Consider the following 12646-nt stretch of genomic DNA (forward strand, 5'->3'; position numbering starts at 1 on the left):
CTGTCTCAACCTTGGGACTCCTATCCTGAGGTCACCAGAACTGGCTGGATCCAGCTCCATTCCTGCTTCGTGTTGGACTCCACTGCTATGTGTCTCTGAGTGATGACGACTAAATGCAGCCGGTGCCAGCCAAACATCACTTCAGTCTATTACAATGGACTTCAGAGGATGAACCGATGCCAACTCCAACCATAAGACATGGGATACATCATATGCCATTGCCTGAACCTTGGATTTAGGATAGACCTCACCGAAATTACCAGCCAGTTGAACTGCAATGCACCTCACTGATCTCTGCCTGCATCACCTTGGTCTAATGATGGACTACACTCTTATAATGGAATACACAGGCTATCAGTTAATTGCCAACAAAATCCTTCATCAGCCAACTAACAAAGGACAATGCATCTATGTGAACTTCTGCAGTTAATCCAGGATGGATGACTTCAAAGACATTAGTCATTAATCTTACAGTTCATACAAAATCTTTGTTTAAACACTGACCCTTAACACTTACTTAATTTAATAATTTTAAACCATGACTTGCACTATACATAGTTAAGTAATATTGGCATTATATTCATGAAGTTAGCCAGAGGGGAACTGGCCCCCACAGTGAGCCTGGTTTCTCCCAAGGTTGTTTTTCTCCATTAACCAACATCTTATGGAGTTTTGTGTTCCTTGCCATAGTCTCCTTTGGGTTGCTCACTGGGTTTCTAAATACAATTATTATTTAATTACTTATTTTTAAACACAATTCACAATCGTATTTTATCAAACTACACAATGATCACTCTAAGACATTATAGATATTACAGTTTAATTTTCTGTTAATGCATGATTTTCTGTAAAGCTGCTTTGAAACGATGTGTGTTGTGAAAGGCGCTATACAAATAAAAATGACTTGACTTGACTTGACTACTTGAATGGGGAAACACCAAAATCTCATAAACAGTTGGTTAAGATTACGATCAAAGAACATATTTCAAATCAGTAATAAAATCTGACAACACTGGAATCATAAATTATGCTTCATTACCTCAGATAATGCTAAAAAAACAAATTTTCCCTGGCTTACATCGCTAATGCGCGTGCACATTCTCGAGTTGATTGACTTGTGATGTCTGTATCTTAAAGGTAATTGGCTCTTTTACCTGTAAGGCGGGACTTCCTTTCTACATCCATTGACCGTTGGGTGTTCCAGTTTCTCCAATTCATTTTAATAGAAGTGGCCTGTGTCTGCTAAATAGTCTCTTGTAGAATTCAAATGGTCACAATAGTGTTGTGGTAAGCCTCGAGATTTCGAGGGAAGCCCAGACAACGCAAGCGCTCCAGAGATAGAGCAGTGCACATCAAGCCTGGTTGGCACTTCCGCCAACACCTCGATGACATAATTTTAAAAGAAAACCAGGCTGGAATCATGCGTTTCAGATGAGGAAGCATATTTAGTGCGTATAAAGCACCAAACGGCAGATGAATATAGTTACATTTGCAGGAAAACTGCTGTAATAACCAACACTTACTTAACTCCCGCTTCAGTGCCACTCAAATATCTGAAATTTCAAACAAAAACATTTGGGGCTGGACCAAAATTATTCGGGGCACGAGACCTGAATGTTTTGACCAAGCGACGTGCCTGCACAGCGCTATGCCATAAGTCATTCACGCAAAGTCAATGGTCAGTAAGTTTTTTTTTTCGTGCAAGTATGCGATAAGTATAGGTGCAAGTGGGTTTGGTGAAATTGTGTGCACAAGGCGCTAATGGGCTGGGTCAAGTATAATGGATTTTATTACCACTTGCTGGTGGAAACTCCAAACTGCAAATGCAGAAAATGAGTTTAGAGTAATGCCTTTGAAACGTCTTAGCGAAATGACCTATTTCTGAGGAAAATTGCGCTTTGCGCCACTCCTTTTCCATTCAATACACCCAGTCTGCACGCATACACCCACAGATAGCGCAAACATTCCCACCCATGACCACTTGTGCTTTGCGCTAGCATGAAAATTGCACTTAGAATTAGCGCTATCACGAACATTTGATAAGACGTTGCATATAGTTTTAGCGCATAATGCTGCGTTTTGCACACTCACAAAAATAGAGCCCATTCATTTTTAATATAATTTTGAAGACATATACTGTAAATACTTTTATTTTAACATTACAAAGAATTACATTTTACAGTTCTAGACTTTTTAAAATAAAAAGTAAAGAAAAAATTTAGTATGCTTTAATCTGACCCTGATTAACGAGAAATAATTATTCATATTTATAATTCTGTGATAGATTCTTTAAAAAGACCCTATATTTTACTACCTCTTAAACATTTACAACATTTACATAAGTAGCAAAACTGCAATTTCTTACACGTTCAGTTGTGCAATGTGCTAACATACACATACAAAAATCAAAACAAGAGCTTTGACTGTAAAATTATTTTCTAGAGTAGTAGGTACATTAGAAAAAACAACTCTTTTGAACAGTACACATGTACTTACTGTCAGGTAGGTCCTTACAAAAACTACAATAACATTACTTTTTAGGCAGGGTTGTAAACAACTTTGCAATGCTGCAGTGTATTAAGTGCCAAGTTAAGAAGCCCTGATTATAAAAATCTTTTAGCATTTTAATGTGCCAGATGCCATTTCAAGATTAAGCACAGAGGAAATTTGTATTGCTCAAAGCAAAAGACTCCATTTGCTCTTCATTTCATCTCTTTGATGTAGGAGAACCAATTGATTGAGATAGTATTTTTTAATTTTTTAATCTTTCATACAAGAGGTTAACCAGGTTCATACCCCATTAGCACTGAATTGCATGGGGTTTTCCACCACAGATAACATCTTTCTCTTCAGGTATTTGGGAAATTTACTTCTGTTCCCCCTCATGTATCGACAGGTCCCAAGCACACCACATCCGTCTTAACCGCCTCCCTATATGAACGCTGTCTGTATCTTCTCCGACACTTTCACATTCTGCTCTATTATACAACTCTGGCGTCTCGGCATATTTTGACGCCAAAAGTTCATGAAGTTTTCCCCTGCGAATAAGAAGAGCAATGGATCCAGGCAACTGTTTCCTGAAGCTAGACAGTGCGTAATGACAGCTGCCTCTCTCAAACGTTTAATGTAATGACAGGACCCACCATAGCCATTCTTTGTAACATCCATCTCAGCCTCCAAAAAGAGAGTCCGGACTACATGATACGGCATGAAGCATATGAGAAAAATGAGAAGCACGATGATCACAAGAGAGCAAGACTTCTTGTGATTTAATTGAGATCTTTGATTTGGCCTGGCCTTCCTTAGCTTTAGCAAGTAGAAGGCTGCATAAATGTAACATACTGAGATGACCGCGAAGGGCAACACAAAAGCCAAAAACATGACACTCCGATTCAATACGATAATGGTCTTAAGCACAGATGAGTCCAATTCCAGGCATCTTGTCTTTCCAAACTTGTCCTGATAAGTTCCTGCTCTAAGAAGCGGGATGGAGGCCACTGACACAATCAACCAGATAATGAAGCATATTATCCATGCCCTCTGAGAACTTTGCCAGTGTATGTATCTGAACGGTTTAACGATGGCCACGAAGCGAACCACGCTCAGAACCATTAGGAAGTAAACGCTGCCGTACATGTTAATGTATAGGACGTAGGACATGATCCGGCAGGTGATGTCTCCAAAGACCCAGTGGGAATCCATGAGATAGTAGGCGGCTCGGAGTGGCAGAGAGCACACCAGCATCAGATCTGACACTAAGAGATTGAGCATGAGGATGTTGACTGGAGAAAACATCATCTTTCTTTTCCATAAGCTAACGAAAAAGAACAGAGATATGAGGTTGCCAATAAGCCCAAAGGTGAGGATGAACAGATAAGCAGCTGGATAGACGCTATGCTTGAACTCACTGATGGAGCAGTTGTTTGAGGTGTTCCACAAAGTTGTCTGGTTCATGGTTGGGTTGGTGAATTCTGTGAACACAAAGACCACACATGATTGAGGTAAAAAAAATTAACCCTCAGATCAATGGTGTCCAATACATTCAACAGATCTTTAAAAACTGTTATTAACCATTAAGTATGTGATGTAACATGCCAAACATCACACATATATTTATTTATACTAGTGATGTCAGTCGATTAAAAAGTTGACTAATCGCATCATTTTTCATAGTTAATCAAGACTAATCGCAGATTTTGAAAGTGTTGAAATTGGACTTTATAGCCTTTATATTTCTTTTCCTGTCAAAATGCATTTATTTCCTTCTTAAGAAAGAAAACAAAACAAAATGTAACAATAATGATGTATTAACATTTTACAAACACAGCCTTCCACAGTTTAAAGATAGAAATGCACTAAAATAGCACCAATTCAAGTAACATTAAATGGTTTGCTAAGTTTGCGTGGGAGGTTGACTAATTGAAACTAGTCTCCACATGCATATTCATCGCAATGCCCATTTAATCTCTTAATCTCTCATCCTCCACAATATTAATCAGCTGCCAGACTGTGGCTATCAGCTTTGCTACAGCAATCGTGCAGCCGCATTTACGATTTACATCAGGGTGTAAACGCCAGTGTCAAGTGCCGAGATCTTTGATTTGGCCTGGCCTTCCTTAGCTTTAGCAAGTAGAAGGCTGCATAAATGTAACATACTGAGATGACCGCAAAGGGCAACACAAAAGCCAAACACATGACACTCCGATTCAATACGATAATGGTCTTAAGCACAGATGAGTCCAATTCCAGGCATCTTGTCTTTCCAAACTTGTCCTGATAAGTTCCTGCTCTAAGAAGCGGGATGGAGGCCACTGACACAATCAGCCAGATAATGAAGCATATTATCCATGCCCTCTGAGAACTTTGCCAGTGTATGTATCTGAACGGTTTAACGATGGCCACGAAGCGAACCACGCTCAGAACGCACTCTAGCGTTTCAAAGTACATTATATTAGAGGGCTAATTTTGATGTTGGCTGGGCAAAGTTGTCTGAAATTTTAAACTAGTTTTAAAATTTAGAAATTTGCTAAATATACAGACATTAAACAGCCAGGTAGCTAGATAAATATTCAGACAGGCTGTCACATAGATAGTCAAATAAACGTCAGATGGATGGATGGGTGGACGGATGGATAAAGGATAAAGAGAGTGTGAGAGAGAGAGAGAGAAAGAGAGAAGTAGTAGAATGGTGCGTTCACATCATGTCGGAATTACTGTAATTGTGAGATGGCAACTCGTAGATTCTACTTGGAGCTATTCACATCCTCAGACCTCGTAAGTTATGTGTATCTATAGCATCACTTACTGTATAATGCCAAAACGGTTTTGTTGTTTATAACAGCAAAATGTTTATCACTACATTAATTTATTAATTAACCTCAGTATGTTCTTGCAAAATGTTTAAGAACATAAAATAAATAAAAATGCTCCAGGCATCAATGCATAATAAAATGGCATATCAAACAGAAATATGGGTTCACTCCCTTTAACTGTCGAGGCCACTGCCACACTGGTTCTTTTACATGTCGTGACAACAGTCAAGTCGATCTCAGAGTTAACAAGTTATAATTACAAGTTCTACGAAGACATGAACGCTTTTTACAAGTCAAGGCGGTCACACACCAGACGAGATGCGCCATGTTGCGACTCGCGTCGCGGGTCGTACATGTCACAGGTATCAAACACAGGGCACATCGATGTGGTTCAGGTGGCAGACAGTACAGACAGAAGTTACCAAGATTTTTCTGGTGACGTTGATGAGTTTGCAAGTTAGTGTATGAAACGGTTGTAACCGCGCAAACTGAAAAATTAGAAAAAGTGACATTAATTATGCAGTTTCTCTATATGTAGCATTAAATGGGCTTCATACAAGCTGTCAAACCTCAAAAGACATACTTGTAACTGACAACACATTGTGTAGTCTACATGAAAGAAACATATCCACAATATTTCATTCAGTGATGGCTAGAGTAAATAATCAATGTCCTTTGATTATGATTTGGGTTGAATTTAATAAAAATAAAAAAACTATGCGAGTTGCGCTCCTTGGTGTACCAGAAATTTGAGCAGCCTCCGGAGTCATAGCTGGGCACTGCCGACAGACGCCAGGCGGTGGCGGTGGTGTGTGTACATTCATAGAAAACAATTGTTTTGAATTTTAGAATGTGCCATATCCGTCAGACACGTCCGATGTGCAAACACCTTCAGAATCTCATAATTACGGTAATTCTGACATGACGTGAATGCACCATTAAACTTAAAGCAGTTAAGGGCCTTTTGTGGGTTTGTTTGGATTTGAACTTTTGAAAGTTTGAGTTTAAAGAGTCTTGGCCATGACTGAAAATTCAATCAATGTCAGTCTTTGGGATTTTTGACTGATTGATTGTCTGCTATGCAAAAATCGTTAGCCTGGTCAGTGAGAAAAGACATTCAAGAAAAGTCTGAAGGTCTGTACCAAGTTTGGTGGATGTTGCTTGAAAGCTCTAGAAGGAGTTAATTTTAGAAATGTTGGTCTTGGTTCAGGGATAAAACAAAAAACTAAACTAACTTTGTAGAGTAGGGGTCTTCAACCATTTTCAGGCCAAGGACCCCTTGGTGGGTAGAGAGACGGAGCCGGGACCCTAGTTAAATACTGTATAAAACTGAGTGTGGCGTTTTATGCCTATAAAAACGTGTATGGTGCTACGGTACCATATTATTGTATGTTCTTGATGTTTATATTGCAAAGCTACTGAAATAATCATTAAATGCTGCCCTGTTGAAAAGACCAGCTAAAACCAGCATAAGCTGGTTGGCTGCTTTTAGCTGGTCACCCAGCCTGGTCATAGCTGGTCAGGCTGGTTTTAAAGGGGTTTTGAATCCTTTTTTTTTTTAGCTGATCAGGCTGGTCTTAGCTGGACTTATCTGGTCAGGCTGGTCATGCTGATCTTAGCTGGTCAGGCTGGACTTAGTTGGTTAGGCTGGTCTTAGCTGGTCAGGCTGGTCAGGATGGTCTTAGCTGATCAGGGTGGTCTTGGCTAATCAGGATGATCTTAGCTGGTCTCCCAGCCTGACCAGCTAAAAAGTGTTCAAACCCCCTCTGAAACCAGCTAACTGACCAGCCTGGCTAGGCTGGGAGACCAGCTAAAACCAGCCATCTAGTTTAAGCTCGTTTTAGCTGGTCTTTTCAGCAGGGATGAACAGCAGGGGTCTACAACAAGAAAAAAAAGAAAAAAGAAAAAAAGACATACAGATAGATAGACAGACAGTCTGACAGACAAGCAGAAAGACAGAAAAACAGACAGACCCTATCAATGCAGAATAAAACAACTTTTATAAGGTTACTAAAATGGAGTCTTCATCTCATGTGAGTGATCGATTTTATACATATATTTAAAAATTACTGTTGATTTCATTGAGTAAAAAATTGTTATGAGGAAAACAATGACTGAGTGCACCTTTCATTATGTTGATTTTGAGAGTCACCGTCTTGTGTGTGTGTGGAACGCCAAGGACCCTGTATGCCAGCCTGATAATCGCAGCAGTAACTATTTATATTTACACCATGCAAGTACGCTATTGTTCTGAAAGCAGGCTGTCATCTGCTCAACCGCACAGCACGAACAACGCAAAGCAGACGCGTTTACTCACGTGACCCTCCACTGCAACGCTGCTGAACCTGATGTGTGTCGCTCATTGAGCAGATTTATGCAAACATTGCATGACATTGGAAAGTTTAAATTTTTTAAAGTTAGTTGTTAAAACAGTGCGTTTAAACTTGCAAAGTTTTGATTGCTGCCTTAAAGACACAATATTTCTGAAAAGAAAGTCAAAATTTACTTTTGCCTTGTCTCTGTCAACAAATGAAGCACCATAATATGCTAAAATATAACTCTTCTGTACAAGACATAAAAATGTGGAAACATCTTTTAACTTTGTTATCATTATATTAAATAATTGTTAATTCATGGTCCTGAAAGTGTCTTACAGTCAGTGGTCCATCTAATTGTTTTATAAAACAGTTTTAAATTGTATTATCTTAAAGTCTATTTAAAAGTCTTTCCCAAGTCCACCTCAAAACTATTACATTTTCTTCAAAAAGTCCTCAAGTACTTACCTATCAAAAGTTAACCAAATAATTCAAAATCTCACTATTATAAGTCCAGTATAAGAGGAGACGAGAAAAGTGTGAATAGTGAAATGAAGCTGTATAAAGGCATGGCTCTGCATACTGCTGCAGCTCTGGATTACTGACTTACTTTCTCCTGGTCTCATGGCCAAAGGGCACACCCACTTATCTTTGATCTTTTAGCTGACGTATCACAATCTTTATTTATAACTTACTGTGCATATACAAACATAACATATGCTATGTAGATCTAGTTATAAAATATATGAATATGTAGATATGATATATTTGAAGATATTAATCAATTTAATGTTATTATGTAAACATTATCCATTTTTAATTATTTTACAACCCAGTACATAATCCATACATTATGCATGGTATGCATGGCTTTCTGATCCAAGATAAACTCAGTTTGTGTCTGTATACATGCATGTGTCAAGCAATTTCCTTGATTTCCTTGCACAATATTCTCAAAAATGTTTATGACGTGTGTCTCTCCAGAATTGTTACTGAATGCTGAATACGAACGTAGTAAGTTGGTTTTATGGGATGTGTGAGGGGAGGAACGAGGTGGACTCAAACCACTGCAGATCAAATAAACAGAGTTTATTGGGTTCTCAACTAAAGCAAACAACTGGGAATATGAGGTGGCAGACCACAACAAAACCACCAAGGGAAACCAGGGAGGCGAGGAGGGTGAGTGTGGCTGTAGCAAGTCCTGGGAAGTGGAGTGGATGGGGCTGAGGGGTGCGCCACTGAAGAGCAGGCCGGGAGAATGTTCTGGAAAGCCACCAGGAGAACCTGTCGACTGACTGGAGAGTAGAGCAGCCAGTGGAGAAGAGCATGGGGCAGACGTGAACCAGAGAGGTAAGTCGTAATCTACAGGAATGGTAACCAGAAGAGAGCAGAGAGGGGCCAGAAGGGAAAAGGTGAGACTGATGACCGGGTAGAGTAGGGATGTCTGGGATGACAGGAGACAAACAGACAAGGCAGAAGAAAGCACAACAAACAAACTGACCAACCAACAGATAAGGCACAACCGCTTGGCTGAAAGCACAAGACAATCTGGCACAAAACAACACACACAAGACAGCCCATTGTCTGCAAATCAGACAATAAGCTAGCAGGGCTGCAACCCCTGCCAGGAAACTCCACACCGACTGCCAGCATGTGGCAAATGAAAACAAAGAAACACAAAGGGAATATGGGAACACACAGATGCAGAACAGTCTCACCAAAGAGATCAGCCAGAGGACCTGAGAGTACCCCAGAACCTGGTGCTCCCATGCAGGCTGACCACTAACGGTGGAAATCGTTGATGAGGAACTGATCAAGAATGTCCTGGGCTGTGACCCTACACCTCTTCTCAAGTCCATATCCCTTCCAGTCAACCAGATACTGCAAACCAAGACCCCTCCTCCTGACATCCAGCAGCCTCTGGACCATGTAGGTGGGAACCCCATTAACGATCCGGAGAGGAGGCAGGGGAGCAGGGGGAGAGGAATTAAGGGAGGAACGAATGATGGGTTTAATGTGGGCAACATGAAAAAAAGGGTGAACCCTGTTGAGAGGAGGGGGTGATTTGATTTTAACAGAGACTGGACTCAGGACTTTAGTGATGGGATAGGGACCGACAAAATGGGGGGCAAGTTTGCAAGCCGGAAACTTTAGGGGAAGGTCCTGACTAGAAAGCCAGACCTTCTGGCCTACCACGTAGACAGGAGGGACCGAACGGTGGGCATCGGCCTGGGCCTTAGTCCATTCCCTGTCTGGACAAGGGCCTCCCTTGCCCACCTCCAGGTCTGTTGGCAGCATCTGATGAATAACTGGACAGAGGGCTCCAAGGCATCCAGCTCCTGGGAGGAAAAAAGAGGTGGTTGATACCCCAAACAACACTGGAAGGGGGACAGTCCTGTGGACGACACCGGGAGGGGGTTGTAAGCATACTCAGCCCAGGTGAGCTGCTGACTCCAGGAGGCAGGATTCAGAGAGGTCAGGCACAGGAGCATCCTACCAAGGTCCTATTTGAGCCGCTCAGTCTGACCATTGGTCTGAGGGTGGAATACAGCGCAACCGAAGCCCCCAACTGCTGGTAAAACTCCTTCCAGAAATGGGAGACAAACTGAGGGCCCCTGTCGGAGACCACGTCAACTGGGAGGCCATGAATCCAGAAGGCGTGATCCATGATAGCAACCGCCGTCTCTTGGGCCAAGGGCAATTTGGGAAGGGAAATTAAGTGGGCTGCCTTGGAAAACTGGTCCACAACCATCAGCACCACCTTATTTCCCTTGGATGGGGGAAGGCCACACACAAAATAAAGAGCAATATGGGAACAGGGTGAAAGGGGATGGGTAGAGGTTGAAGGAGGCCAGCAGGGGGGTGATTGGAGGACTTACCAATGGCACAGACTGAACAGGCCCACATGAACCGGCAGATGTCCTCCACCAATCCCAGCCACCAGAATCTCTGGTGAACCACCACTGAAGTCCTTCTGACTCCCAGGTGACAGGCCTCTTAACCTGAGCCTCGACTGCCCACAATACCACCCTGTCCTGTGGCATAATGGTGTCGGGGGAATCTGACCGCTCCGGGTCCAGAAACATGCGAGAGAGTGCACCAGGTTTTCAATTTTTGGAGCCAGGTCAGTATGAGATGGTAAATTTGAACTGTCCAAAGAAGAGTGCCCAGCGGGCCTGCCGAGAGTTCAGCCTCTTAGCAGAGTGAATATACTCAAGGTTTTTATGGTCAGTGCAGACCACAAATGGCTACTTAGCTCCCTCCAACCAGTGACGCCACTCCTCCAGGGCCATCTTCACTGCCAACAGCTTCCTGTTCCTGATGTAGTAGTTTCTGCCTGCGACAAATGTGGGAGAAAAAGGAACAAGGGTGAGTCTCTCTGTCCTTGGCGAAATGCTGTGACAGAACCGCCCCTACCTCAACCTTTGATGCATCCACCACCACAAAATGCAAAGCTGGATCAGGAATAGTAAGAAAGGGAGCTGAGGAAAATAGGGATTTCAATTTATCAAACGCCACTTGATCCTGCGGCAACCAATTAAATTGAAGCTTGGTGGAAGTGAGACCCGTCAGAGGAGCAGCAACCTGACTGTAGTTCTTAATGAAGCGCCGATAAAAGTTGGCAAACCCCAGGAACCTCTGCAGGGCCTTGCAAGAGTCTGGGGTTGTCCAACCAGAAAGGGCCATTACCTTGGACGGATCCATACAGATTCCCCCTGCAGAAATGACAAACCCTAGGAATGGAACTGACTGTGCATGAAATTGACACTTCTCTGCTTTGACGAAGAGCTAGTTCTCCAGCAGCCTCTGCAGGACCTGGCGGACGTGCTGGATGTGTACCTGGAAAGACTGGGAGAAGATCAGTATATCATCCAGATACACAAACACAAACCGATTCACCAAATCATGCAGTACGTCATTGACCAGAGCCTGGAAGACAGCTGGAGTATTGGTGTGCCCAAAAAAAACTACTGCATATCAAACAAGTTTCTTGGGTTCTCAACTAAAGCAAACAACTTGGGAAGATGAGGTGGCATACCACAACAAAACCACAACAAAACCACCAAGGGAAACCAGGGAGTCAAGGAGGGTGAGTGTGGCTGGGAAGTCCCGGGAAGTGGAGTGGATGGGGCTGAGGGATGTGCCACTGAACAGCAGGCTGGGAGAAGTTTCCAGGAAGACACCAGGAGAACCTGTCGACCGACTGGAGAGTAGAGCAGCCAGTGGAGAAGAGCACGGTGCAGACGGGAACTGATGAAACCAGAGCAGACAAAGAGGTAAATCGTAATCCACAGGAACAGCAACCGGGGAGAGCAGAGAGGGGCCAGAAGGGAAATGGTGAGATTGATGACCGGGTAGAGTAGGGATGTTAGGGATGGCAAGAGACAAACAGACAAGGCAGAAGAAAGCATAACAAACAAACTGACTGACTGACAGATGAGGCACAACAGCTTGGCTGAAAGCACAAGACAATCTGGCACAAAACAACACACACAAGGGTGTTAGATAGGGATGGAGTGTAATTAACAAAACAAGACAAAGGTGATGCAAATCAGACAATGGGCTAGCAGGGCTGTAACCCCTGCTGGTAAACCCCACACTGGCTGCCAGCACATGGCAAACGAAAAAAAAAAAAATATGGGAAAACACAGGGAATATGGGAACACACAGACACAGAACAGACTCACCAAACAGATCAGCCATAGAACCTGACAAGGATGCATTAAAACTGATGCCACTTCCAATAAAATCTCATTACTCAGAAATGTTTATTTTATCAATGTTGAGATTTACTTTGGAATACATTTAAAAGAAATTTTCATCTGATATAATCAACCCAGCTTTAATCTTCCATTTGACCATAATGCACCTTTGGGAAAAGTGATTATAGAGCATTTGCTTCTGTTTGGGGTCAGTCTTACCTAAGTGTGAAAACAAAATTCAGTAAACAAATCCAAATAGTCAACTGGTTCATCAGAACATGTTTATTTTATCCTCTTTTGTTGCATTTAACATTTT

General features: G+C 42.2%; 1 protein-coding gene across 10 annotated transcripts in view; it reads right to left on the bottom strand.

Annotated features, from left to right (window-relative positions):
• Positions 1-2136: 2136 nt before the first annotated feature.
• cysltr2b (cysteinyl leukotriene receptor 2b) overlaps positions 2137-12646 on the bottom strand; it is an 81050-nt gene continuing 70540 nt past the window's right edge. For 7 of the 10 annotated variants that reach the window (XM_051664902.1, XM_051664901.1, XM_051664903.1 and 4 more), the window contains one exon: positions 2138-3971. In XM_051664902.1, the coding sequence (XP_051520862.1) occupies positions 2932-3954 (1023 nt within the window). In that variant the 5' untranslated portion in view covers positions 3955-3971 and the 3' untranslated portion in view covers positions 2138-2931. Of the gene's footprint in view, positions 3972-8095; positions 8217-12646 lie in introns of those variants that run through there. The other 3 variants (XM_051664909.1, XM_051664908.1, XM_051664900.1) reach the window with 3 other exon arrangements.

This window comes from Myxocyprinus asiaticus, chromosome 31 (genome assembly GCF_019703515.2).
Source record: "Myxocyprinus asiaticus isolate MX2 ecotype Aquarium Trade chromosome 31, UBuf_Myxa_2, whole genome shotgun sequence".
Lineage (NCBI taxonomy): Eukaryota > Metazoa > Chordata > Actinopteri > Cypriniformes > Catostomidae > Myxocyprinus > Myxocyprinus asiaticus.